At 41.1% G+C, this 25,269-nt stretch overlaps 1 protein-coding gene across 1 annotated transcript; it reads left to right on the top strand.

The window, feature by feature from the left end:
* The first annotated feature begins 1,836 nt into the window (after positions 1–1,836).
* On the top strand, positions 1,837–24,056 carry chrd (chordin). The gene is made up of 21 exons (XM_037776485.1): positions 1,837–2,233; positions 5,607–5,710; positions 5,887–6,013; positions 8,760–8,912; positions 9,175–9,292; positions 9,961–10,048; positions 11,885–12,026; positions 12,275–12,412; positions 12,641–12,723; positions 15,465–15,612; positions 17,193–17,299; positions 17,397–17,676; positions 17,800–18,041; positions 18,161–18,274; positions 20,060–20,251; positions 20,630–20,723; positions 20,887–20,943; positions 21,146–21,249; positions 21,504–21,767; positions 22,108–22,201; positions 23,136–24,056. Exons 1-21 carry the CDS (start codon positions 2,089–2,091, stop codon positions 23,198–23,200), a joined length of 2,859 nt encoding a protein of 952 aa, XP_037632413.1. The 5' UTR covers positions 1,837–2,088; the 3' UTR covers positions 23,201–24,056.
* The last annotated feature ends 1,213 nt before the right edge of the window (positions 24,057–25,269 follow it).

Here is a 25,269-nt window from a genome sequence, read left to right as displayed (position 1 = left end):
AGCTTGGCAACATTATCCTAATCATTATTATCAATCACTCCTTTATTCCAAACATCTCAGCCGTGCCTGACCTCTGCTGAACTCTGAAATAAATCACCCCATGAGCACCACCACAGCAATGTAAACTTGAACCGCAGAGCAGTTGTTCTGGACCCCGAGAGACCACAATGAGGATCTGGCCTGTTGCTCAACAGCTCTGTTTTGTTTGATGGGAACATTTCCCAGATCTAAATAGGAACCTAATAAATTTCACTAGTTGTTGATGTTGTGAAGCGCCACGCTGGCCACGGGGACGTTTTAAAGAAACAGCTTTTGGCGCTTGTATCCATGTGTGAGGGTCATAATAATAAATGGGATTTTAAGTATAGACTCGTCCAGGTATAGGCTTTTAAGGAAGCCAAAAGAAACAGTTTTGAAAAGAGGACAGAGGTTTGCAGATGGCCAGGACAAATTGAAACGGGTTTGCCTCGAGGTATTCCAACTATTTTCATTTGTTTCTGTTAAGTCACTTAGGTCTCAGCTCCAAACACACTTGAAAAAATAGACGGTGGTGCAGCCAGCTCCAGCAGCAGACACCCACACATTCCTTACTGTACATGATCTGGAGATTCACACACTCTCTCCACAAGAGCACTAATGCAGTTCTGCCCCATCGGCGTCAACTGACTGAAGTGTGGCACCCAACCAACTGAACAGATTCTTCAGGTTTTATCCCTGTGACAGAGTGTGAAAAGCACCGTAAATCGATGTGGAGGCCAGAAGACAAACAGTAAAACAAATAAACAAATAAATAGATAAATAAGGGAGCATTTGGTACCAATGACCAACACCATAATAATAATAATAATAATAATAATAATAATAATAATAATAATAATAATATAAATAAATAAATAGATGAATAAATAAATAGATTAATAAATACATAATTTAATTAATTAATTAATTAATAAATAACAACAACAATATACTACTACTACTACTACTAATAATAATAATAATAATAATAATAATAATAATAATGATAACATTTAGTTTGCATATAGTACTTAAATAAACTCATAAATAATAATAATAATAATAATAATAATAATAATAAAATAAAGAAAAGTACTAACCAGAAAAACAAACTATGAAAATCAAAACAAATCTATAGGTCTACTTACTAATATCTATAGGTCTACTATAGGTCTACTTACTAATATCTATAGGTCTACTATAGATCTATTTACTAATATCTATAGGTCTACCATAGATCTATTTGCTAATATCTATAGGTCTACCATAGATCTATTTACTAATATCTATAGGTCTACTATAGGTCTACTTACTAATATCTATAGGTCTACTATAGGTCTACTTACTAATATCTATAGGTCTACAGTACTTACTAATATCTATAGGTCTACCTACTAATATTTATAAGACTACTATAGGTCTACTTACTAATATCTATAGGTCTATTTATTAATATATATATAGGTATGGTTAAGTACCCACTTAACAAATGGAAACTTTTATTTATTTAGCAGAAAATGTCATTAGCAAAGCTAATACTAATAATTTCTAATCCATTCTGTATCTTTCACTGATACTACTCATCATAGGCTCTATAGCTTCACTTTCTTCCTGAAAAACAGAAAAAAAACAGTCTTGTGAAAGAAAGTTTTGGTAGCCTATAAAATGAATCAGACTTAGGCTCGTTTCCATATCTTTAGTGAATAGATCGATAGGGGCGTCAATTTCCCTTTTCCATCACCCCACCCACCATCAACCCTCCTCCTCCTCCTCCTCCTCCTCCTCCCGGCCGGTGGCCACTCCGAGCTGTCAGGCAGCGGGCTATAAAGCAGAGAGGGTCGGTGACTGGAGGACGCTGCTGGTACTCTGAGGAAACTCTGATCTGTCCTGTCTCCGGAAAACTACTGACTGAACTGCAACCTCGGATGATCTAAAACTTTCTAACTCAACTTTGGACGTTAATGGATGAAGGAGGTGTGTAATTAGTCGCTTTAAGACGACAGAGGCTCCATAAAGTCCTCGATACAGAGACGTACTGAGACGTACTGAACTGAGAGGGAGGTTTTTGGGATGCTGGCTCCTCGCGCGCTCCTCCGCTCCTTGCTGTGCGCGCTGAGCTGCGCGTGGCTGCACACCGGAGCGGCCTCGCGACTGAAGTCTCCAGCTCTGCCCATCCAGTCAGAGAGAGAACCGCTGCCCTCCAAAGGCCTGGCAGGTAAGAAGAGTCACCTGTTATTACAGTTATTGTTCCCTGTAGTCCTAACAGTGTTATGTTAGACATGCAGTAGCATTATGTGTAGTAGCAAGAGGGAAGCAAAACTACTGTAAAACTACTGTTAAACTACTGTAAAGTGACTTTAAAGTGACTATAAAACTACTGTAAAACTACTGTAAAGTGACTTTAAAGTGACTATAAAACTACTGTAAAACTACTGTAAAGTGACTATAAAACTACTGTTAAACTACTGTAAAGTGACTTTAAAACTACTGTAAAACTACTGTTAAACTACTGTAAAGTGACTATAAAACTACTGTAAAACTACTGTAAAGTGACTTTAAAGTGACTATAAAACTACTGTTAAACTACTCTAAAGTGACTATAAAACTACTGTTAAACTACTGTAAAGTGACTTTAAAGTGACTATAAAACTACTGTTAAACTACTGTAAAGTGACTTTAAAGTGACTATAAAACTACTGTTAAACTACTCTAAAGTGACTATAAAACTACTGTTAAACTACTGTAAAGTGACTTTAAAGTGACTATAAAACCACTATAAAACTACTGTTAAACTACTGTAAAGTGACTTTAAAGTGACTATAAAACTACTGTTAAACTACTGTAAAGTGACTATAAAACTACTGTAAAACTACTTTAAAGTGACTTTAAAGTGACTATAAAACTACTATAAAACTACTGTAAAACTACTGTAAAGTGACTATAAAACTACTGTAAAACTACTATAAAACTACTGTAAAGTGACTATAAAACTACTATAAAACTACTGTAAAACTACTGTAAAGTGACTTTAAAGTGACTATAAAACTACTGTAAAGTGAATTTACATTTAAGAGGAGACAGCTGTTAATTCGACTAACGTTCAATATTCAAATATTCAAAAAAGCTTTATTGACATGATTGTTCAGGTTACATTATTGCCAAAGCAAAATACATATATTAATATATTAATGAATAATTACATTTACTGTACTATAGGTGGTCTAGTTACTAATATCTATAGGTCTACTTACCAATATTTATCTGGCTACTTACTAATATCTATAGGTCTAATTACTCATATTTATATGGCTACTTATTAATCTATAGGTCTACTTACTAATATCTAAAGGTCTACTATAGGTCTAGTAACTAATATCTATAGGTCTACTTACTAATATCAATAGGTTTACTTGGTAATATCTATAGGTCTACTTACTAACGTATAGGTCTTCTTACTAATATCTATAGTTCTACTATAGGTCTAGTAACTAATATCTATAGGTCTACTTACTAATATCTATAGGTCTACTTACTAATATCTATAGGTCTACTTACTAATATCTATAGGTCTACTTACTAATATCTATAGGTCTACTTATTAATATCTATAGGTCTACTATAGATCTAGTAACTATTATCTATAGGTCTACTTACTAATACCTATAGGTCTACTATAGGTCTAGATACTAATATCTATTTCACAAGAAATAATCACAATCACAATATACCAAATACATTTTAAATATACATTCAACATTCAATATTCATTTTACCATCAATTTCAAGATGTGTTGACTCAACACAAACCAAAGGGGGCAGCAGCAGCAAAGCACTAGCTAGCTAATTAGTAAGCTAACAATTTAGATTTCCGTTCAAATTAATGTCGTTATTTACTATCACAATTATGCAGTGATCATACTATTGCTGTTACCAGTTGAAGTGCACGTAGGCCAAGACGTGTAACATACATATTTACTGCTGTAAAAACAATAAATATTGAATTGCTTCATGAAGCTTGCGGTTGTTGTTGATGCGTACAGGTGTTATGTTGAAGTCTGCTCCCACGTCGAATAGTGTTTCAGCGCCACCCCTTCGGTAGTGGTAGGTTTAGGTAAGGTAACAGATAAGGTTTAGGTAAGGTAACATTTAACAGAGTTAAAAGAGGCTAATTTTGTGAATTTCCACGTTTCCTTAAATTGTTCTTCAATGTCTGAGTTTCTCCAGCGTACTAGAGGCAAACATCTGAGTCATAACCGCAGTGAATGCCATTTGATTCATGTGTGAAAGCCCCTACGTATAAAAGCCCATTGCGGTTTTTCATAAGGTAACTAACTCTGGAGTTCAAAACTGTGGGAACTCCACGTTAACCACCGCCTTTATTTTTTAAAACGTGTAATTCCCTGTTGGAAAACTGTAATCAATCGACTTTCCATTACAAGCATTGGCTCCTCCGAGATGATTTATTTCGGCAGAGACAGAAGTGGCAGCGGCTCACAGTTTGGCTCCCTTTAACTGGACTGGACTGTTTAAAGTGTGCAGTCACTTTAATGAAAGAATAATGTGAACCAGGTTGGTAGCAGTGAGCAAGGCAAGCCATCAGGGGTAACAACAATAAGTTTGGTGTGTGTGTGTTTACAGGCAGTTATCCTAACCCAAAATCACTATAACATTCCTGCAGTAACACAGCGTGACTAACACTCAATTATGATTTTAGTATAGTAATAATAACAGTTATTTTTGTCTCCCGTAACACCAATATAACGGTGCACACCCTATATATTAGAACAGTGATCTGTTTTTTTTTATAGTTATGGCAGGAATTATGGCTCCTTTTTTAAAAGGGCTTTAGTTTCTACATGTTTTATTTGATGTGGATGTAAACACAGAGTCAGCACTCATAATCATTGTTTCATTTAAATTCTGATAATGACTTTTACTATGTATGGTACCCACTGTAATAATCCTTTTAATATGCACACATAGTGTGTTTCAGTGAGGGTTTATTGATGCACTTTATAGTGCTTGTTACCTCCTGTTGCTTTCTTAACTTACTATCATATCACATTACAGCATGGTGTCAGATTTATTACATTACTTCATAAAATCTTTTTTTTCTTGGCCTGCTTTATGCGTATTTCTGGGAAATATATTTCAGTGGAAAATTGAATGTGTCCCTCGCCTGCTTGTGGATCATTTAGATGAGACAGGATGCAAGGTTGAGTACCAAAACTCATGAGGCATCCAGTGAGTTTCAGTTGCCTCCAACATGCCTGGGCGATGAGCTATGCAAGATTTATTTGTTGTTAAATATAAAAATGGGTACAAATGGCTGAGCCTGCAGAGTGTGCCTGACACTTAATAAAAGCCTCGTAGTTGCACTTTCTCATAAATATTAAGAACTTTATATAAGTCAGCTCATATCTTAAAATGCCTTAACTAAACTCCTCTGTTCTCCCCTTAATTCTAGCACGATTAAAAAGGACAAACCTCATATATAACCACATCATTTCACAGTTTATTACTGAGATGTTTCCTCGATGTTTGACCCTGAAGACACACGTGTTTAATCAGCAGTGTTTGTGTTACAGGATGCTCATTCGGAGGTCGATTCTACTCTCTGGAGGACACATGGCACCCAGATCTGGGGGAGCCCTTCGGTGTCATGCACTGTGTCCAATGCGACTGCGAACCTGTAAGTTGTGTCTCAGTGTGACTTCTCTCTAAATGTGTCACTCTCACTCAGTTTCTGTGCAGCAGCAGGATGAACTAGCTCGCCTCAGAAAGGCAGAATTCTTCGCTGTGTGTGTTTTCAGGTGAGATTTGCTGAGCGACAAATGTGTTTGTTTCTCTGGTGTGTTTCTCTTCCAGCAAAAGAGTCGTCGTGGCAAGGTGTTTGGGAAAGTAAACTGTAAGAACATTAAACAGGACTGCCCAGCCCCGGAGTGTGACGATGCAATCCTGCTGCCAGGACACTGCTGTAGAACCTGCCCTAAAGGTAACCATCTGCTGACCCAATCTCACCACCTGCTGCCCTCAGGTTTACTTGTGATCCAATTCTTCTTGTCCTAAATGTAGGGCTGCAACTAACGATTAATTTCATTGTCGATTAATCTGTTGACTGTTTTCTTGATTAATCGATTAGTTGTTTGGTTTATTAAAATGTCAGAAATGGGCTTTAGGCTTTTGAGCCAGGCCGTACTGCAATACAGCATGACATTAAATCACTGATTTAAAAAACAGAGAAATAATTTGGCTGATGGCTCCAAAAGACCTTCGTCTACAAAGAAAGTAAATGTGCTGCACTATTGTCCCTTTGGACTGTTGCTGGGACAAAACAAGACATTTGGAGGCCGTTTTCATTATTTTCTAACATGTTACAGACAAAACGTTTTAGCTGATTAATCTGACGATTATTTTCTTGATTAATTGATTAGTTGTTTGATCTATAAAATGTCAGAAAATTGTGAAAAATGTCGATCAGTGTTTCCCAAAGCCCAAGATGACATCTTCAAATGTCTTGTTTGGTCCACAGTTATAACAGATATTCAGTTTACTGTCATAGAGGAGTAAAGAAACCAGAACATTTTCACATTTAAGAAGCTAGAATCAGAGAATTATGACTTTGTTTTCTTAAGAAATGACTCAAACCGATTATCAAAGTAGTTGCCGCTAAAACCTTATGGGAATGAAAGCAAAACTGAATTGCTCTCAGTTGTTCCCCTCCTTTGTCACATGAATGGCTTCTTTTTCTTTGTTTGATTCATACCGCTCTCTCTTTCTTCTTCCTCTCCCTCCCTCCCCCTCTATCTTCAGCCGTTAGATGCAATGAGCAGGTCAATTGATTTTCCATTCAGCTGCATCAAATTGACATTTTCTCTAACCAGCCACATGTGAAAGTACCACCCATCTATTTAGCCTCATTCACACATTGCCACTTACCTTGTCTACACACTATTCCACCTTATTAGAGAATTAGAGCTCCCCTGCACATGCTCACACACAAACACACAGGGTGGGTCCTCATGCTGCACTGTTACTCAGCAGATTGTGTGTTTTTCTACGCCGTGTGTCTGGTAATGGAATGGAAAGTAAAGGTAAAGCGCTGTGTGGACAACACTGAGCTGTGTGTGTTGTGGTCAAGTTTTAAGGAAAAGGTTGAGTGTGTTTGTCTTAGCTTTGGCACCAAAGCAGCTAGTATGTTTGTGCAAGTGATGGAAAATGGTGTGTGTTTGTGTGTGTGCACCTGAGGATACAGCGTTGCTAAGTGGGGAGAAGTGAGAGTGACATTACCCAGAAGCCCTTGAGCATGCCCAGTGGAGCAGAGCGGTGAGGGAGTGAGAGAGGAATGATGAGATTTGAGATTTGTGGGTGGTGTGAATCAGACACCGAGAAAGAAAGCAGTCCAGCCGAGCTTCTCAGAAAACTGCCGTGGAGAAATGGAGTTTGTGGGTGACTAAGAGCCAGCGTGTGTGTGTGTGTGCAAAGCAGTTACATTACATCAAGACACACAGCAGTTTCTGTGGAACAGCGGGTCATTGTTGGGATCGCACGCCAGCGTCACTCCCAATTCTCCTTAAGCTCTTCAGCTGCGAGAGACTACCCTGGTTAGTTACCCCTGGCTGAGAGAGAGAGAGAGAGAGGAAGTGAGGAAGACAGAGAGAATGTGCTGCAGCCTTCCGCACTGGATTGAAATGGGTGTCTGTTCCTTCTTCCCATCTCTTCTGTAATTTCTACCTGTCTTGCTTGCTCAAACTCCATTTGTCTCAGTTTCTCTCTGGCTGCACACACCTCACACTCGTCATCCATATTCAACACATAATCAAGTGAAAAAAGGAGGACAGACGATGCTTTAGTCTCATCTGTGCGCCAGACTTCGAGAGCGATGTAGCAGAATGTGTTTTGAAATGTTTGGGCTCACTTGGTTTATTTTGCCAGATACTAAAACAGCTTCAAAGGCAGACACTAAAAGTCTTTATTAGAAACCAGAATACCTCTAGTGCCAGCAGGGTTCGCACAAAGTCCTGGGAAAATGCTAAATTTTTAACCGTTATGTTTTCAAAGTTAGGAATATGCTTGGATTTGGATATACTCCTGGAAAAATGCTTGATTTTTCAACATAATTTGGTGTTTCATTAAACAATCACTCATATAAACCCAAATTATTTTGATATTTGAAATGAAACAATCCCGTCTTCATATTTGTTTGTTGTCTCCTGGCGTCTCACACCAGACTCAGTGGACACTAACCCCAAACGATAAAGTAAAAGAACTGAATGAGTTACCATGAACACTAAACCTTCTCTCGTTGTTTTTGTTTTGAAGGTTATTTTTTGTTTGCATTTTCACCTTTATTTGACAGATGATAGTGTAGAAATGGGTAAAGGTGCAACAAATTATCAAGCATTAAATAATCATGATAAAAACATACAATCAAAGCTAATATGAGCAGCTGGTAAGATAAACAAAGTGTTTCTGTGGGTATAAATGAGTTCTGTAAACTTTATTTTTCACAGTTGCATTCATATTAACAATTTAGATTTGATGATAAAGACATTTGGGGTCTGGGTACCTTGAAAGTGCTTGAACGTTACTCTTGATGATCCCTGTGCTAATAGTATTCCTATCAGGAAAAATAAACATAATAAAATATATTCCTAGGTCAACATTCAAAGGCTAACGTTAGCCATATACAATATACTAGCAGGTATCTCTCTTTTATTAACTGTTTGTTCCCTCTACAGGTGAAGCTGACAAGAAACAGACCGACGCTGTGCTGGACAGCTTTGAGTATTTCCATGAGAAGGGCAAAGATAAGGAGGATGACCTCCACAAATCTTACAATGACCGATCCTACCTGAGTTCTGAGGAGTTGGGCCCCGGGGAGAGCCGCACTGGTGAGTGTGAGCACCCACAGACAGATGGACAGACCACCGACACACGTACATTAAAACAGCATCTACACAGAGGCCAGCATAAACAGCTATAAATGATTAATAATATCATACAATTATATATATTATACATGATTCAGAGACTTTCACATACACGCATGCGTGCAAATATGCACACACTCAAACACACAGGATAATAAAAGCATTGCATACAGGAATGTTTATTATGGCATATGTTAGTAAGTCACCGTCTCTCCTTCTCCAGACTTTGTTGCAGTGTTGACAGGAGTGACGGAATCATGGCTTCCCAGCGCCAATGGTGTTGCCAGAGCTCGCTTCTCTCTGACCCGAACTAGTCTGGCCTTCTCCATCACATACCAGAGGTAATACACACAGCTGAAACCTCTACGTCCTTGGATTTTTTTTGTAGCTTTATGGCGCTTTCACAAGCCAACATTTAGGCCGTTTTAATCTAACTCTGATGCGGTTTGTTTGGGCAGTTGTTAGCGCAGTGATCGTACTCTGGTGTGGACCAAAACAACTGGACCGAGACCGCTTGCGAGAGGTGGTCTCGGGTCATGCGCCGGTAAACGACAGTTTAACATGGGTGGGAGAGGACTGACCTAGACTTCTGCAGAAGTCCGATGTTTGCTTGACATCCGGGTGGAAGAAAACATACAGAATATGCTAAATAAAGTCCACAAAAATAATGACGTTTATAAAGTTTGTACACGCCCCTCAGCAAATTTATATTTTTATTTGGTCCATTTGAATTTGTGCACAGTGAAACGGAACCAGACTAAGTAGAAAACAAACCAAAAGTATTATGATTATGGCGTGTGAAAGCGCCCTTAGTCTCTGAAGGTTTTTCCTTTTTCTGCTCATCCTTTCTGCATCAAATATAAAACAAGTCACAATCTGTCTGTTTCAACCATAACTCGGTTAAAGCACTCAAGCAAATATAGTGAGATGTAGAAAAATATAGTTATGTCTATGAAAATGCATTCGATCTTTATAAATTTTTATCCCACTGTCTTCCCTTACTTTCCAGAATGAACCGCCCCATTAAAATAGTCTTCCTGGATTCCGCTGGGACCACTGCTTTTGAGTACCGAGTCCCCAAGGGACAGTCAGACATGGTAAGACATCACGTAAATAGAAAATCATCTCTTCTTGCATGCATTAGTGTTGTTTTCATTATGTGTGTCTGTTTGTTTCCTGAGGGGGAGAAATTAAGTACTGGTTTGATGAATGCTCTTTCTCCGTGACTCTGTGCTCAACCTTTTCTCCCCCATAACTCACTCTGCAATAATAAACGCTAAACACACTCACAGACACACACACACACATACACAGTGACACTTCCTCTCTGCTTCATTGCCTCTTTCTAAACACCACAAAACTGATTGCAGTAAACATCAACATACACTCACTCACTCACGAGGTGACATCAGGGAGAAACAGCCATCAGGTCAGAGATGTGCAAGACTGAGTGTAATAAAAGGCCAATATTATCCTGATAAATCAGTAAACTGATATGTTGCTGTAACAGTAGTGCCCATACATGCATATCCACATACTCCCTATGGTCTGGCTCGATCACTACACATCATATCCTGCCAAAATACACAGATCTCAACCCGAACACTCTGTCCAGCGAGGCAGGAGCCACTTAAATACAAGTCCCAGAAATTGGCCTATTATTATTTTTAGATAAATGTCAGTGTCAAGCACCAGAGGACCTTAGAGAAAACACTCCAACACAAAAAATGAACTTGGGGGGGAGGGATTTTGCTGTAGCAAAACTTTTGGAAAGAGAATTTTTCACATGTTACATCACTGCTTAGCAGGGGGACAGAGAGCATCGCTAATTAAAACGGAGATTACCCCTGAATTGAAAGTTATGAGGTGCCGGCACACTGCCACATTTCTTCCCTCCACTCGGCTTTATGTTGAAGGTTTGCAGCCAGGGGTTGAGAATACAATCGCATGGTTTATTGTATTTAGCAGATGTGCATGTGTTGTCTGTTTGCATTTCTGTTTTTCACTAGTGAGAGATATGAAAATGTTTGGAGATTATACTGCCCTACAAAGGCAAAAGACCTTCGAGTGTAGAACTGAGAAAAATGACTTTAAAGTTTTTTTGTTGTCCAGCATCGGATGGGAGCTCAAACTTGTCTTTTGACCCTTATTCGGACGTTAAGGTACTCTGCCTTTGCATTGCCTGCAAATAAATAATGAGAATGATTAATGTGTATTTGAAGGTCACAAAGGTGCATTATCTACTCACTGGCATTACGTCTTGAGTGATCACGCTGTTGACGGCTTATAGCTGAAACGTCTTCGTTTGTTTGCCCAAAATAAACTTAAAAAGACTCTTTATCTGTGAGTGATTTGTTTCTTCCGCATTCCCTACTCACCCATCATTAGCACCTATTTTATAACCCTGTTGTTGTACTGAATTGAAACAAAACAACATTGTTATAAAACATTTTACAGGGGATAAAAGGTGTTGTTGATGATGTTGTGTGAAAGTGTTCTAGTAGTGAATAAAAGTGGCACTTTATAAATAAATTAACTTGGATAGAAAGTGAAACCAGCGCGGCAAACTTCACTTTGATGCGCAGCGACACAAAGACTGAGTAGGTCTACTTTAACTCAATTTGGGTGTTACTGAGTGCAGCACAACAAAGACAAAGAACCGTAACTGATTTTAAGGGATTCTGCATTGTCTTCTTTGGATGCTTTGGAAGTTACGGCAAATACAACTCACTATTTTCTCCTAAAAACAACACAGTTGACATGGGATATTTGTCCACGTGAAAGAGCAGGTCTATGTTGTTCCAAAAATCACCAAAACGTTAAGGTCTTTTGCCTTTGCGTGGCGGTATGGGCCGAGTATATTTTGATGTGTCTTCACTGTGACAATGCTGCAGCTTACCTACCTGTGTTTGTACTTGTGTCTGTGTGTGTAGATCTGTGGAGTATGGAAGAACCTGGCTAAGCCTGTACTGCGACAGCTGCAGTCTGAGCAGCTGCGCATCAGCATGAGCACAGCGACGAGCAGAGGAGAAGAAGTGGAGGGGAAGATCATCAAACACAGGGCGCTGTTTGCTGGTGCGTGTGCATGCGGGATATTAAAGCATTCTGATGGTTCATTGTAATGCTCTTTTAGACATTTCTTTGTGTTGTTGTAGTGCACAGTAAACTCAATATTTACAAAGCAGTGGAATTGTATACGTTCTCATGTAATCTTAAAAAGCCTTGCATGGATTAATGTAGGGCTTTGTTTACAGAGACGTATTTGTACAGAAGAGAATGCAGATACTCAATATGGTAATGTGCCTGTGTCTCATCGTGTACAGAGACGTTCAGTTCAACGCTGACATCGGAGGAGGAGAATTCAGGCATGGGAGGCCTCGCCATGTTGACGCTGAGTGACACAGAGAACAACCTCCACTTCATCCTCATCCTTCAAGGCCTCATCAAGCATACAGACAAAGGTAAGAAGCAAGACAAACACTCCAAACTGAGATTTCTCACCCCTGAAAGAGCTATCATAGTGCCCTTCAACAAAACACTTTTAGTACCTTTGCTTCCACTGAAAGTAAAAAAAACACCGGGGCAAGAATCCTCTTTAGTGATCTCTGTTACCATTTCAGTATCTCTTTCTGCCAATTTCATCTCAGTGCTTCAATCTCCCTAAATCTGGGGACTGTCTCTCTCCTCAGAGCCCCTTGTGGTGCCCATCCGAGTCCAGCTTGTGTATCGACAACACATCCTGAGAGAGATCCGAGCCAACATCACCTCTCATGTGAGTAATATCCAATAGTTTTGAGTTTATTATTTTATTTATTTTACATATGAGTTTGCGATTTCATTTTAGTTTAGTTTTCGTTTTCAGAGTGCATTTACTAGTTTTGGTTTTGTTTCAGTTTTTCAGAAAGGTTTAGTTTTTATATATTTAGTTGTATTTTGTTTCTGTTAGGGTCAGCTAAAATGTCTCAGAAGTATGTAGCTACATACACATACAAAACACATGGTTGGAGAACTGTGGGAATGGCCATACAGTTTATGCCAAATTCACACCAGAGCAGCGGCGAAGTGCAGCCCACAGCGTGCTGCCATGCCATGTCTATGAAAAGCTGTGGTGGCCGCTCCCGAGCTCAGTGGGCTGCAGCCGTTTGATTCTGTGGCAATGTGCGGTCAGACAAAAGTTGGGAAAAGTTAAACTTTTGGCGGCAAAGTATGGCCAGAGTATACCCGCAGCCAATCAGTAACAGATCCTGTGACCCCTTGTAGACCTATGTTATAAAGAATTTCTTACCACCTGAAACACATGAACACGCCTCCCTGCTGCAGAAAAATTTAATATATATATTATATATATATATAAAAAATATGTAATATATATATATGTATACGTATATACATATATATATATTTATTATAGCTAATTTTATTATAGCTTTACATTCATTGTTATTTTATTTTTATTTATTGTTTTACCCAGGCAATATCATTTCAGTTTAGTTTTTATTTTATTTAAATTTACAAACAATATTTTCACTGCTTATTTTCGTTTTAGTTTCAGTTTTAGTTTACTATAATAGCCCCCGTAATAACACATATTAACCAATTTCTATAGTTTATAATGGGCTTTTCAAGGCTGATGGCAAAAGTAAAAGCTGTTGACAGTATTTTGCTCCAAATATTTTTATCTTCACGTCTGAAAAATAGAAATGTTCAGATTATTAGGAAAAACAAACCCAATATTCAGCGTGTAATAAGTCGGAGGTTTTAGGGAAACGTGTTGGACGATGAATTAGGGGGTGACTGGAGGAGGAGAAGTGTTGTTGCTGGTTAGGAAACATATGACACAGCAACGCCCACCCCTGCTCTCTGAGACGGATGTGGTCTGGTCACCACATCCCAGCGCTGTTGTCGCGGACGCTCTGATCACAGCTAACTATCCTGAGACATGACAAGACAAATGTATGAAGGGGAAGAGTGAGAGGAAAACAAGAGAAGAGAGAAAGTGTGTGAGAGCAACTTTTGCAGGAGACAGATGTGAGCAAGGGATGAGAGACACAGAGGAAAGAGGGCAGGGATGGGGGGGGAGGTTGAGAGGATGGACTGCGTACACACTCCTCACACATGTCAGTGGTTAGTGGTCTGTGGGCTGAGATGGATCGAGGGAGGAAGGAGGCAGGAGGAGGAGGAGTGATGAAAGGCGGGTCTGTTTTTAATTCTGCCAGGAATTGCGTGAAGGGTCGATGCGCCTCTTTCGAGCCTAGCGGTGAGAGAGACTGTCCGTGAAAGATATGTGAAAAGTTCGAGCTCAGCAACTGCCACATGACCCCTCACTGTGTCCTCGAGCTACATGCTGAAACCCAAACCGCTGACTCATGTTAAGTCTAGCTGAGTAACAGAGGCGTATACACAACAGAGTCATTTTTAGCTGGAGAGGATACTTGCCTGACGAGCAAACACATCTGATATTTAAATGTGTGAAGTCATTTTTTATTGGCCCAGTAATCCTGACAGTGTTATTACTCTACCTGATTTACACAAGACCCCAATATATCCGTTTGCACCTTACTCCCCTCTCATTATTCTAGTTTCCCCAGTATAAGTCACCTTCCCTCTGTCCAGCCCCTTCTCCGTTCCCACTCTGTTTTGGCTCCTCGCTGTGTGGATTTATGGTACATGTATATTTATATTGAACTGAGGCCCTCAAGTCATAAAAGTAGAATTTCTTCAACACGCTCGTACATCTGTCCTATTACTCCAGCATTTTTCAACGTCCTGACCAACCCCCTCTGTCTCTCCTGGAGTCCAGTCTGCCTGCTTGATATTAAACTTCTCTCAGTATGAAACGTGTTAAGGCAATGCAAGCCATATTTTTTGCCCAGGGTTTAAGTATGCGCTTGTGAGCGGGGTGATTTAAAATCATGTGTTTTTATGTAACATAACTGTCTGTGTCCTTCTGACTTTGTGATGTCTTTGTGATTGCTGAATTAATCTTGTCTTGTGCTATTTTGCTTTCTGTGCACATCTTTGTTTGGTATAAACTGAAGCTCATTTTAGTTAAAAACATGCCACCAGTCTGTCTTTTGTTTAAATAAGTTGGGGTTTTGGTTACTCTGGTAACATCAGTGTTGTACTACAACATGTCAACAAGATCTTGGCAGTGTAATATTACATTTTCATTTCTGGTGTTGTAAAGTATTCATCAGGGCTGCAACTAATGATTATTTTATGATTATCGATTAATCGTTTGGTCTATAAAATGTCAGAAAATAGTGAAAAATGTCCATCCCGGTTTCTCAAAATCAAAAGCAATGTCTAAAAATGTCTTGTTCTGTCCAAATCATTCCGTTTAACATGAAATAAAACAGAGAAAAGCAGGAAATCTCCACATTTGAGAGGTTGAAACCAGCTTTTTCTGCCTTTTTTTGCAGGAAAAATGACTTTACTATTCGTTACAGCTCTAGTATTCACATGTTGACCTCCATATAGCGCGACTCAAGCTAATGGTTTCAATCTGTGCAGGATCCAGACTTTGCAGAGGTGCTGACAGACCTCAATAGCCGCGAGCTGTTCTGGTTATCTCGTGGTCAGCTGGAGATCGCCGTGGCAACCGAGGGTCAGGATCCCAGACAAATCTCTGGCTTCATCACCGGCAGGAAATCTTGTGACAGTAAGTGTCCCCTAGGGATGTTTAAAACCAAATGTATGTACGTGTACTTAAGATGTCTTCTTCCCTGTTTCCTCTAACCACTGTTTGATATATAGAAGTATGTTTTTTGTATTATTGTTTTTATGTACTTTATCAAATTGTTAACTGTTTGTGGATATGTTTTATCACACTTGGTTGTGGTTTCCACTTGTCAAACACTTTGACCTGACGAAGATCCAAGTAGGATTGAAACGTAGTCAATAAAATGTATTATTAAGTAGTAGTATTATTATTAAGCTTCTTCATCTCAGTAAGTGTCCGTACAATCAAGCGCCTTTGTTACACAGTTGAATTGAAAACTTTTCTTCATGTCTCTCATCACATTATTCCAGCACAAACACTGTCGAGGTTGCTAAGACGAATGTGTTTTGCGTTGTCGTTGGTTTGTTTTAGTCCATCTGTGGCTGTTTTTGTCATTCTCCTCTATAAATACTTGTTCTCTTTCTTTCTGTCTCCACCCTTTCAAGTCTTATCGCTGGGGGGAAACCATGTTTATAGACCCTCTGTTTGACTTGGTGGCCCACCAACACTGTGTGCATGTCTGTCCACATGTGTGTATGAGAGACAGAGAGGCTTTTGGGAATTCTGTGGACAGCCCAATCGTCTGAAACCGTTAAACCACGCACACATGGTCTCTTTTCATGGGACGCATACTTGAAACATCAAGGTGTCGAGCACTTTGAAACACTTCATTGTCTAACACACACAAAAACCATGCACACAAATATGTAAAAGATGTTTTTGTCAGTCCAAGTTTTACACACGGACACACGGTGGTGCAGCCAAGGTCACAGTCTGCTGGTGTTCCAGTGCTGTGATTAACAGCTTGACGTTATGTGTGAAGAATTCAAACCCAACACACTCGTCTCTCCCTCTCTTTCCTCCTCCTTTACTTTACCGCTATCCTTTTTTCAGTCTCTCGCTTCGTGTCTCGATCCCGTCGTCTGCTGTTTTTGACGTCATTCCTCCTCTCTGGCCTTTTATGTCATTTTCTGAATTTCTTTTCTCTGCACTTTTCTCATCTTTCTCTGTTACTCATTCCCTCCTGTCCTCTCTCAGCTCAATCTTTTTAAGCCTGCTGCTGCATTCAGCAAGGGTTACCTCATCCTAAGGCTTAACCTTGGGTGGGTGTTTTTGTGTGCAAGTGTGTGTGCCAGACAGCGAAACAACATGTATGTTTTTGGCCGAAGGTCACGCACGCAATTACATGAGCAGACCCGCCTCCTGATTAGTGGTTCAATTGAATCTGTCCCCTCAATCACTGTTTTTTGGTGAAGGGATGACATTATGTGGCGTCTATGAGTGTGTGGTTGCAGAACGTGAGGGAATGTAATGCGTCCCCCTTCCTCTCCCTCCTTTCAACCGACCAGCACATTTTAACATGACAGAAATCATTGCCTCATCTCGCATGTTGTCAGGCTCTACCATAGTTTAGGAGCGGGGGACTCTGAGGGGAAAAGTGATGGTTTTAGATAAGTAATTTGAACAGGAATGTGCTCTAAAGTAGATTTGTGATATTAATCTTTCTTTGTCTGGCTCAGCTATTCAGAGTGTGATGTCCAGCGGTGATGCATTGACCCCGGGGAAGACAGGAGGTGTGGGATCCGCTATCTTCAACCTCTTCGATAACGGCACACTGGACTACCAGGTATGGATTTGTCCACTACAAGGGAGATCTTTTCATGACTATACTAGGGCTGCAACTAATGATTGTTTTCATTGTCTCCCTCATCTCTTTCCTCCAGGTTCAGGTCGCAGGTCTCTCCAGTGAGTTCGTTGGCCTCACTATTGAGTTGAAGCCGCGGCGGCGAAACAAGCGATCTGTGCTGTACGACCTGACGCCAGAGTACAACAAGGCCATGGGCCAGGCGCAGGGCAGCTGGAATCGCCTGGAGGCTCGACACATCCACATGCTGCTGCAGAACGAGCTGTTCATCAATGTGGCCACGGCGCACAGCCAGGAGGGGGAGCTGAGAGGGCAGATTAGGGCGCTGCTCTACAGCGGCCTGGAGGCACCCAGACATGGTACAGACTGATGGAAGCAGGGGTGGAAGTGGTGGGAGGGAGGTCATGAAATTCATAAAATACATACAAATGTCACTTTAAGTCGTGGATGCACGCCTCATTTAAACATTTCCCTTCTTTCAGAGTTGCCCATTCCTCTGGCCGGCAACTTTGTGTCTCCCCCGGTAAGAACCGGTGCCTCTGGCCACGCCTGGGTGTCCGTGGACAAACAGTGCCACCTGCATTATGAGATTGTTGTTGCGGGCCTCAGCAAGGCCGATGACCTCACTGTGAACGCCCACCTCCACGGACTGGCTGAGATTGGAGAAATAGACGACAGCAGCACCACTCACAAGAGGCTGCTGACCGGCTTTTACGGCTCACAGGTACGTCAGTGTACACACACACACACACACACACACACACACACACACACAAACACACAAAGAAATGAATACAAAAATACAAACAGAAACACACTCAAACACACTCTCCTCTCCTCCAGGCTCAGGGAGTGTTAAAGGACATCAGTGCTGAATTACTGCAACACCTGGACCAAGGAACAGCCTTCATCCAGGTCAGCACCAAGACGAACCCCCGAGGAGAAATACGAGGACGGGTACGTAAAGAAAAGCTATGACTTTACATTAATTTGTGGTTCCGACTTTTTTTAAATTCATTATTCAATTTTGAAGCTCTGTTGAATAGAAAAAGGCCAGGATTTTCACTCAGGCTTGGAGTCGCGAAGTTCTGATTATTAGCAGCTTAAATACAGAACATCAGTACGACATAACCATTTTACTACTACAGCTCAGCCACAGCACAACGGCCTTCTCCACACCACTGTTTTACTATTACAAGACAACCATTTTACAACCATAACACAATAAAACACCAACAGTGCAAGCTCGTCCACCAGTACAACAGGGCCCAACAGGGAGGGATTCGATCATTTTGTACACAAACTTCAGCTTCTGAAAAATGATTCATTATAATACAGGAAAAAAAAGTTTCAACCATGAACTGTATGCTAAACTGAACACATATTTTCACATTTTAATGGTTGGTTGTGCCTAAAATGTTGGCAAATACGTGATGAGATTACAGAAAGAAGAACAGTAGTAGAGTCCTTGGGGCAGAACCAGCGGCCGACATAAATCAGTGGTCAGTCCCAATGTAAACATATAGGCGGCGCCGGCATGTGAGTGTATTGATCAGGCTGATTATACAATTATAAGCACATCCTCCTTATCTATACGTAGCAAATGCACATCATGTTGAATTTTCAATGATGGCACTCTGGCACCTTTACATTCAAAGTAGGCTACATGTCTTAACAGGCTAATTAAAAAAATAAATAAATGTTTACATTCCAGATTAATTCTGAAATGTGATATAAAAATAATTACGCTATATTAGTTTATATAACCTGCATTTATTTTGACAGGCTATTATGTGACGAGGACTATCTCACATTTGAGCTTCACGTTTGGCTTACATTTAAAATTATTTTTGGGGCTACAGTCAAAATGTTCAGGGTTAAGCCCTGACATATGGACCAGGCGACACCGATGCCCGTAACCATAGTAACTAATTCCTGCCAGCGTGCAAGAGAGGAGAGAGAGAGACGCTGCTACCAGACGAGCCGCTGACTGAGTTCACTCTGAGCAGCAAGTCGCTAAAAGGGTCGCCAAGTTGGCAACACAGTGTGCGTGTAATAACCACTGCATTTAACACATTTAACTAGTCCGTCTTTGGGGACGGTGGCTCATCCCGGGTGGACACAGATGACTCTGTGGGCGGGTGCCTGGCCCCCCAAATGCCCGTCTATGAAGCTGTAACTCCCTTGGGCCCTCTTTTAGCCATCTGAGTGTTTATGTGTCCGTGTGATTGCTCACTTAGCGCTCACTAGCCCACTCAAACACACACTTTCACTGGCAGGTGCTGTCAGCCTGGAGAGACTTTGTTGAAAAGTCAAAGTTTTATTGGGGTTCAGAGAACCACAGTTGCCCACAAATCTATTCGCAGCATTGCAGGTGTAGTGGTTGATGAGTTGTTTTAGGTCTGCTAGGCACTAACAAAGAAAGTGATGACACGCCCACACGCACAGTAGTAGGGTCCAGCTATTTTAATAGCAAACAGGTCCAACACATAAACAGCCATCTGCTTGGGAGCACAGAAGCACTCGATTTAGGAACAATTAACAAGTCAGCTTGAGGCCAGCCTTCAGTCAGGTGTGGCCAACAAATCTCTAATTACCTAACCACCCTTTCTCTTTTTTCTTTTCTCTGCCTCTCTCATGTCCCCCCTTTTATGTCAACACATTTCACCCACCCCTACATCTACCTCCTTTGTGCTGTATGCCCTGCACCTCCATCTATCCCTTCTTTTTTGATTTCTACAGGTCCATGTGCCAAACAACTGTGAGTTAGGGGCCAAGGCGGAGGTGGAGGAGGCGGAGTTTGACGACCTCTTTGTGAAGGACCCCGAGGAGCTGAAGAAAGACCCCCATACCTGCTTCTTTGAGAACCAGCACCAAGCTCACGGCTCCCGCTGGACTCCCAACTACGACAAGTGCTTTTCCTGCAGCTGCCAGGTAAAGGCGACAAACACAAAGGCAGCAGTTAAATGTGTTTGTTAAAAGAGCTCTTTGATGGTTTAATCAACCAGGATGCATGCTTTGGCACTAAAACGCTAAAGCATTTGAAGAGAAGCTGGGAAGTACATTAGTTTGCAGTCCTTGTTAAAGGGATAGTTGGGTGTTTTGAAGTGGGGTTGTATGATGTACTTATCTATAGTCAGTGTATTACCTACAGTAGATGACGGTCGGCACGCCCCCAGTTTGGAGAAACAGGCAGCACGGGATCAAAGCAATGTACTGAACTATCCCTTTAAGTGCATGTTAGGACTGAATCTTGTATGTAATCTTATGTCACAAATAAAACTTTTCATCTTTCTGCATTTTTTTCTGCAGAAGCGAACTGTGATCTGTGATCCAGTCATCTGTCCGGTGTTGACCTGCTCACGAACCATTCAGCCTGAGGAGAAGTGTTGCCCGATCTGTGACGGTGAGACAGACAGAGTTTGGCTGTACTTGAGACATATGAATAATGTTTTATAGTAGTTATGCTGCTTTGAGTGTCTGGTTGTGAGTTTCCCACAGTTCTCCCGACAGAAGTCGTAAAAAACTAATTCTATTTTTATGTCTCCATTTCCTTTTTCCCCGTTCAGAGACTACGGAGCCCAAGGACATGAAAGTTCCAGAGAGAGTGGACGAACATCCTGAGGGTAGGTGCTAACTCTCCTGTCTATGACTGTGTTTTTTATTTTATCTGAAGGCTTTGTCTCTTATATTGCGTCTTTTATTTCTAAATGTCTATACTGTATTTCTTTCATGCATTTCTGCCTACAGTTATACGTAAACTCTGAATCATTCAGGCATTTTCTTGCTGACTGTAACCTTCTTTCTCCTCGTTCCTTTCTCTCTCAGGCTGCTACTTTGAAGGAGACCAGAAGATGCACGCTCCAGGAACCACATGGCATCCCTTCGTACCTCCCTTTGGCTACATTAAATGTGCTGTCTGCACTTGCAAGGTAAATATACATCAATAAACCCGCTCACATCTGGCTGGATTTACTTTCCAAAATCCCTTAATGGATCATTTATCTTGTATTAGACTGCAAAGAAGCTGAGGCATAAATGAATTTCACATAAGCTCAACCTTGGGGAATGTTTCAACTATTTATATGGAAAAAGTAATAAGTCAGCTACATTTTGTGCTAGACAAAAAAAAGAATTGCTGATAACCTGCTGCTAACCAGCTGCTAACGCTGCATTATATCCACAGGGATCTTCAGGAGAGGTGCACTGTGAGAAGGTGACGTGTCCGGTGTTGACCTGCAGTCACCCCGTAAGGCGTAATCCCTCCGACTGCTGTAAGGAGTGTCCAGAGGAGGAGAGGACTCCTGCAGGCCTGGAGCACAGCGACATGATGCAAGCAGACGGCCCGAGGCACTGCAAGTTTGGCAAGAACTATTACCAGAACAGTGACAACTGGCATCCCTGGGTACCGCTGGTGGGGGAGATGAAATGCATCAACTGCTGGTGTGATGTAAGTATTGTGGCTACCAAGAAATACGATCCAGGTGTAATTTTACTGAAATATAAGTTAAAGCAAGGGTTGGTAATGTTGAGAACAAGGCTGTCAAATTCGTTTTAACGCCACTAATTTCTTTAACGCATTAACGCAACTTGCAATTTTTTGGTTGTAGCAGGTTCAGTTTTAAAGCTAGCGAGAGCATATTGGGATTATATGAAACTAGAAAACCTAAGGAATGGTCACTTCCATGGTGATATAATTCCTGTCAAACCGTCTTGTGTCTCTTTCACCTGTGCTTCTACATTTTGCCTCTTTTCATCAACCAGTCTTCCTCTTCTGTTATTGTCCACAGCATGGTGTGACTAAGTGTCAGAGGAAGCAATGTCCAGCACTGACCTGCACCAACGCCTCCCGCAGAGAGGGCGCGTGCTGTCCTGAATGCATTGGTGAGCAATGAACACACACTCACAACACCAGCAGAGGCTAGACTGATATATCCGAACATTTTACAAGGCAGAATACTTTACCTCTGATATGATGGAGGTCTCTGCCTGGCCAGAAACGTATGCAGTGAAATGTCATTTACACACTCATTTAAAGGGCGGGTCCATCTGCGTTCTGCGTTTTTTTCAAATCTAATCTATAAGGTTATTTGGAAAGTTTGGAAATACCTGAAAGGGTTAGTTAGTTTGGATTTTTTGAAGTGGGGTTGTATGTATACTCCCGTGTTCTGCGAGATAAACTTACTGTTTTTGTGAATGTAGTCTGGTGGCTTTAAAGTTTAATATCAGTTTAAGTGTACGCTATATTTAGAATATTTTCACCGCTTTACCTCGCTGTCAGACAGCCCTTTCCGACGGGGAACTGAAGCTGTTGTATCGCTCTCTTCAAAGCCACCAGACTCCTTTCACAAAAACAGTAATTTTACCTCTCAGAACACAGGAGTTGCTGGTCTACCGCTGCATCGATCGGTTAGTTTGTTTGTGTTATTATGTGACTTTCGGATCTGAACTAACGTGGCGTCCACAGCAGTACACTGCTTAGCTTCTGTGCCGGTACTCCTGTCTGCTTCTCCAAACTGGGAGCGTGCCGACCGCCATTTAAGTTACTGTATGTAATGTTAATACACTGACTGTAAGGATGTATATACTGTACATGTAGCAGCGTCATCCTGCAGAAACCTACGTCAGGTCACGTGGGAAAATATTTTTAAAAGGACTTGAGTAAATATCATTTTGTCGCTAAAACATACATACTTGGACCAAAATTTGAATGTTCCGATTTGAATACGAGCTGCTAATATGTGTTTGGTTTTCCTGCCTTGATTCAAATGCTGCTACTACTTGGGTCCCTAAATAGATTTTATTTTGTTCTCCATAGATCTCAAAGAGGAAGACGACCTGATGATGAAAGCTCCAAACAAAAGACGAACCTTGAGACATTGATCACCGAACCCTCCTCTACCCATCTAACCCAAACCCAGAGCTGCACACTGGGTCCCACCTGCCCTCCCTCCTCCACCTCCTCACACCCACCCTGCTATCAGCTTCAGGATTGTAATGAACAGAGAAGAGACGGAGACGGAGACATAATAAAAAAGGAAAACTTCCAAAGACTCGTGAAACGAAGGGATGAAGCTACATGAAAAGGACCAACCAGACTTTACAAACCTTTCTGCTTCCTGCCTTTCCATTTTTGCTGGAATTTTCTTTTCGCTCAGTTTTTTTTTTTTTCAGCTCAACAGGACAAAACGGTATATATATGTAGAAATATAACACAGCTGCTCAACGGGATATTGTTTTGGTAAGATTGTGCAAATCATTGACAGGGCTTCTTTTTGAAGTGCAGCCATAGCTACTGCAGCTCTCACCGCTCTCACTGGATACGAGAGGAACGTGTGAATGTGAATGTGAATGTGTGTGAGTGTTTTTTTTACCAGTAAAGAATAATCAGAAACACAGTAAACGTCTTGGGAGGCAACGCAGGGTTCAATAACTGTAAAACAAATACTGTGAAAACCTGGAAACAGTGTCGTCCGTTCAGTCGTAGGATTATATTTCCACTCAGTATGGATCTGTTTGATTGGAAGAGAAGCCCAGCTGGTTGTTATTTCAGTACTAATACGAGCTTCGCCTTCATCTCCTGTTGATCTCATCGCTTCTCTGCTTTGGTTGTTCCTGTTTCAAATTAAGTAATATTTTTATGAATTTTTCTATAATTGTTTTTTTATTAAGAAGCTGGTTTGTATTTTTGTATTTATTGAATGGCGTGGAGACAAAATAAAGAGTTGTTTGCTGGTAACAGAGGGAATACCTGTGGGTTTGTTTTGGACCAAATAATCATCCCTTGTTCCCTTTTTGCTTTCATATCATCTGGAGTTATACAGAGGTTTTAGTTTGTTGCTTTCTTTCTCTCCGTGTTTCTCTTTCCTCAGTGTTTCACATATGGAGCTGTGATTATAGAGGGATGACGAGGCAGACTGACCCGACTTAATCCTTTTTTCTCTTCCTCTATTGTTCCATCTCTTCCTCTTCTCTCTCTTCATCAACTCCCTTCATCATCTTTTTTCTCTCAGCTGTAATTTTCTCCTCTGTTACGTCCTTTCTTTCCTTTATATCCTTTCTCCTCTCATCTCCTCACTTCCTCGTCATTTCTTTTCTGGTTGTCTTTTCCCCATTTCTTCTCTCTTTTTACACAGTACAGTAAATCCTCTCCTCTCCCCTGCTCTCCTTTCTTTCTTTTCCTTTCCTTTCCCTCCCTTTCCTCTCCCTTCCTTTCCTTTCCGTTGCTTTCCTTTCCCTCCCCTTACCTTTCCTTTCCTCTGCTGTTGTCTCCCTCTCCTCTCCTTTCCTTTCTGCCTCCTCTCATTTCTTCCTTTTCCTTTCCTCTCTGTTTTCTTTTTCCTCTCATTTCAGTTCCTTTCTTCTCTTTACCTTTCCTTTCTGCCCCTCTCCTTTCCGTACTTTCCTTTCCTGTCTCTTCCCTTTCCTTTCCTTACCTCTCTTGTCCTTTCCTTTTCCCTTTTTTCCTCTCCTCTCCTTACCTTTCCTTTCCTTCCCTCCTTCCATTCCCTCTCCTCTCCTTTCCTTGCTTGGTTTCCACCTCAGACAGTCACCACATGTGCTCAGCAAGTTTCTGTCCCCTACACACACACACACACACACACACACACACACACACACACACACAAAGTGCAGACAGACTGAAACATAAACACACATTCACAGATGTACACAAGCACAAACTCCTGAATGAGGAACACACACATTGCCAAAGGGCCAGCAGGATGCTTTCCAACACACACACACACACACACACACACACACACACACACACACACACCTGCTGCTGCCCTCTGCTGGCCAAAACACACCATTACACCAACGTTGCCTTCTGTAAACCAGCTGGTTGACGACCTTGCTTCTGATGACACCTATTGACCTCAGAGTGATGTGTTTGTGTGTGTGTACACACTGAGGGCATGTTGGGAAGTCATCACCAGGCCAGCAGGGAG

The sequence above is a fragment of the Sebastes umbrosus genome, chromosome 7, assembly GCF_015220745.1.
Source record: "Sebastes umbrosus isolate fSebUmb1 chromosome 7, fSebUmb1.pri, whole genome shotgun sequence".
NCBI classification, from domain to species: Eukaryota; Metazoa; Chordata; class Actinopteri; order Perciformes; family Sebastidae; genus Sebastes; species Sebastes umbrosus.
This window is presented reverse-complemented; position numbering and strand designations above follow the sequence as displayed.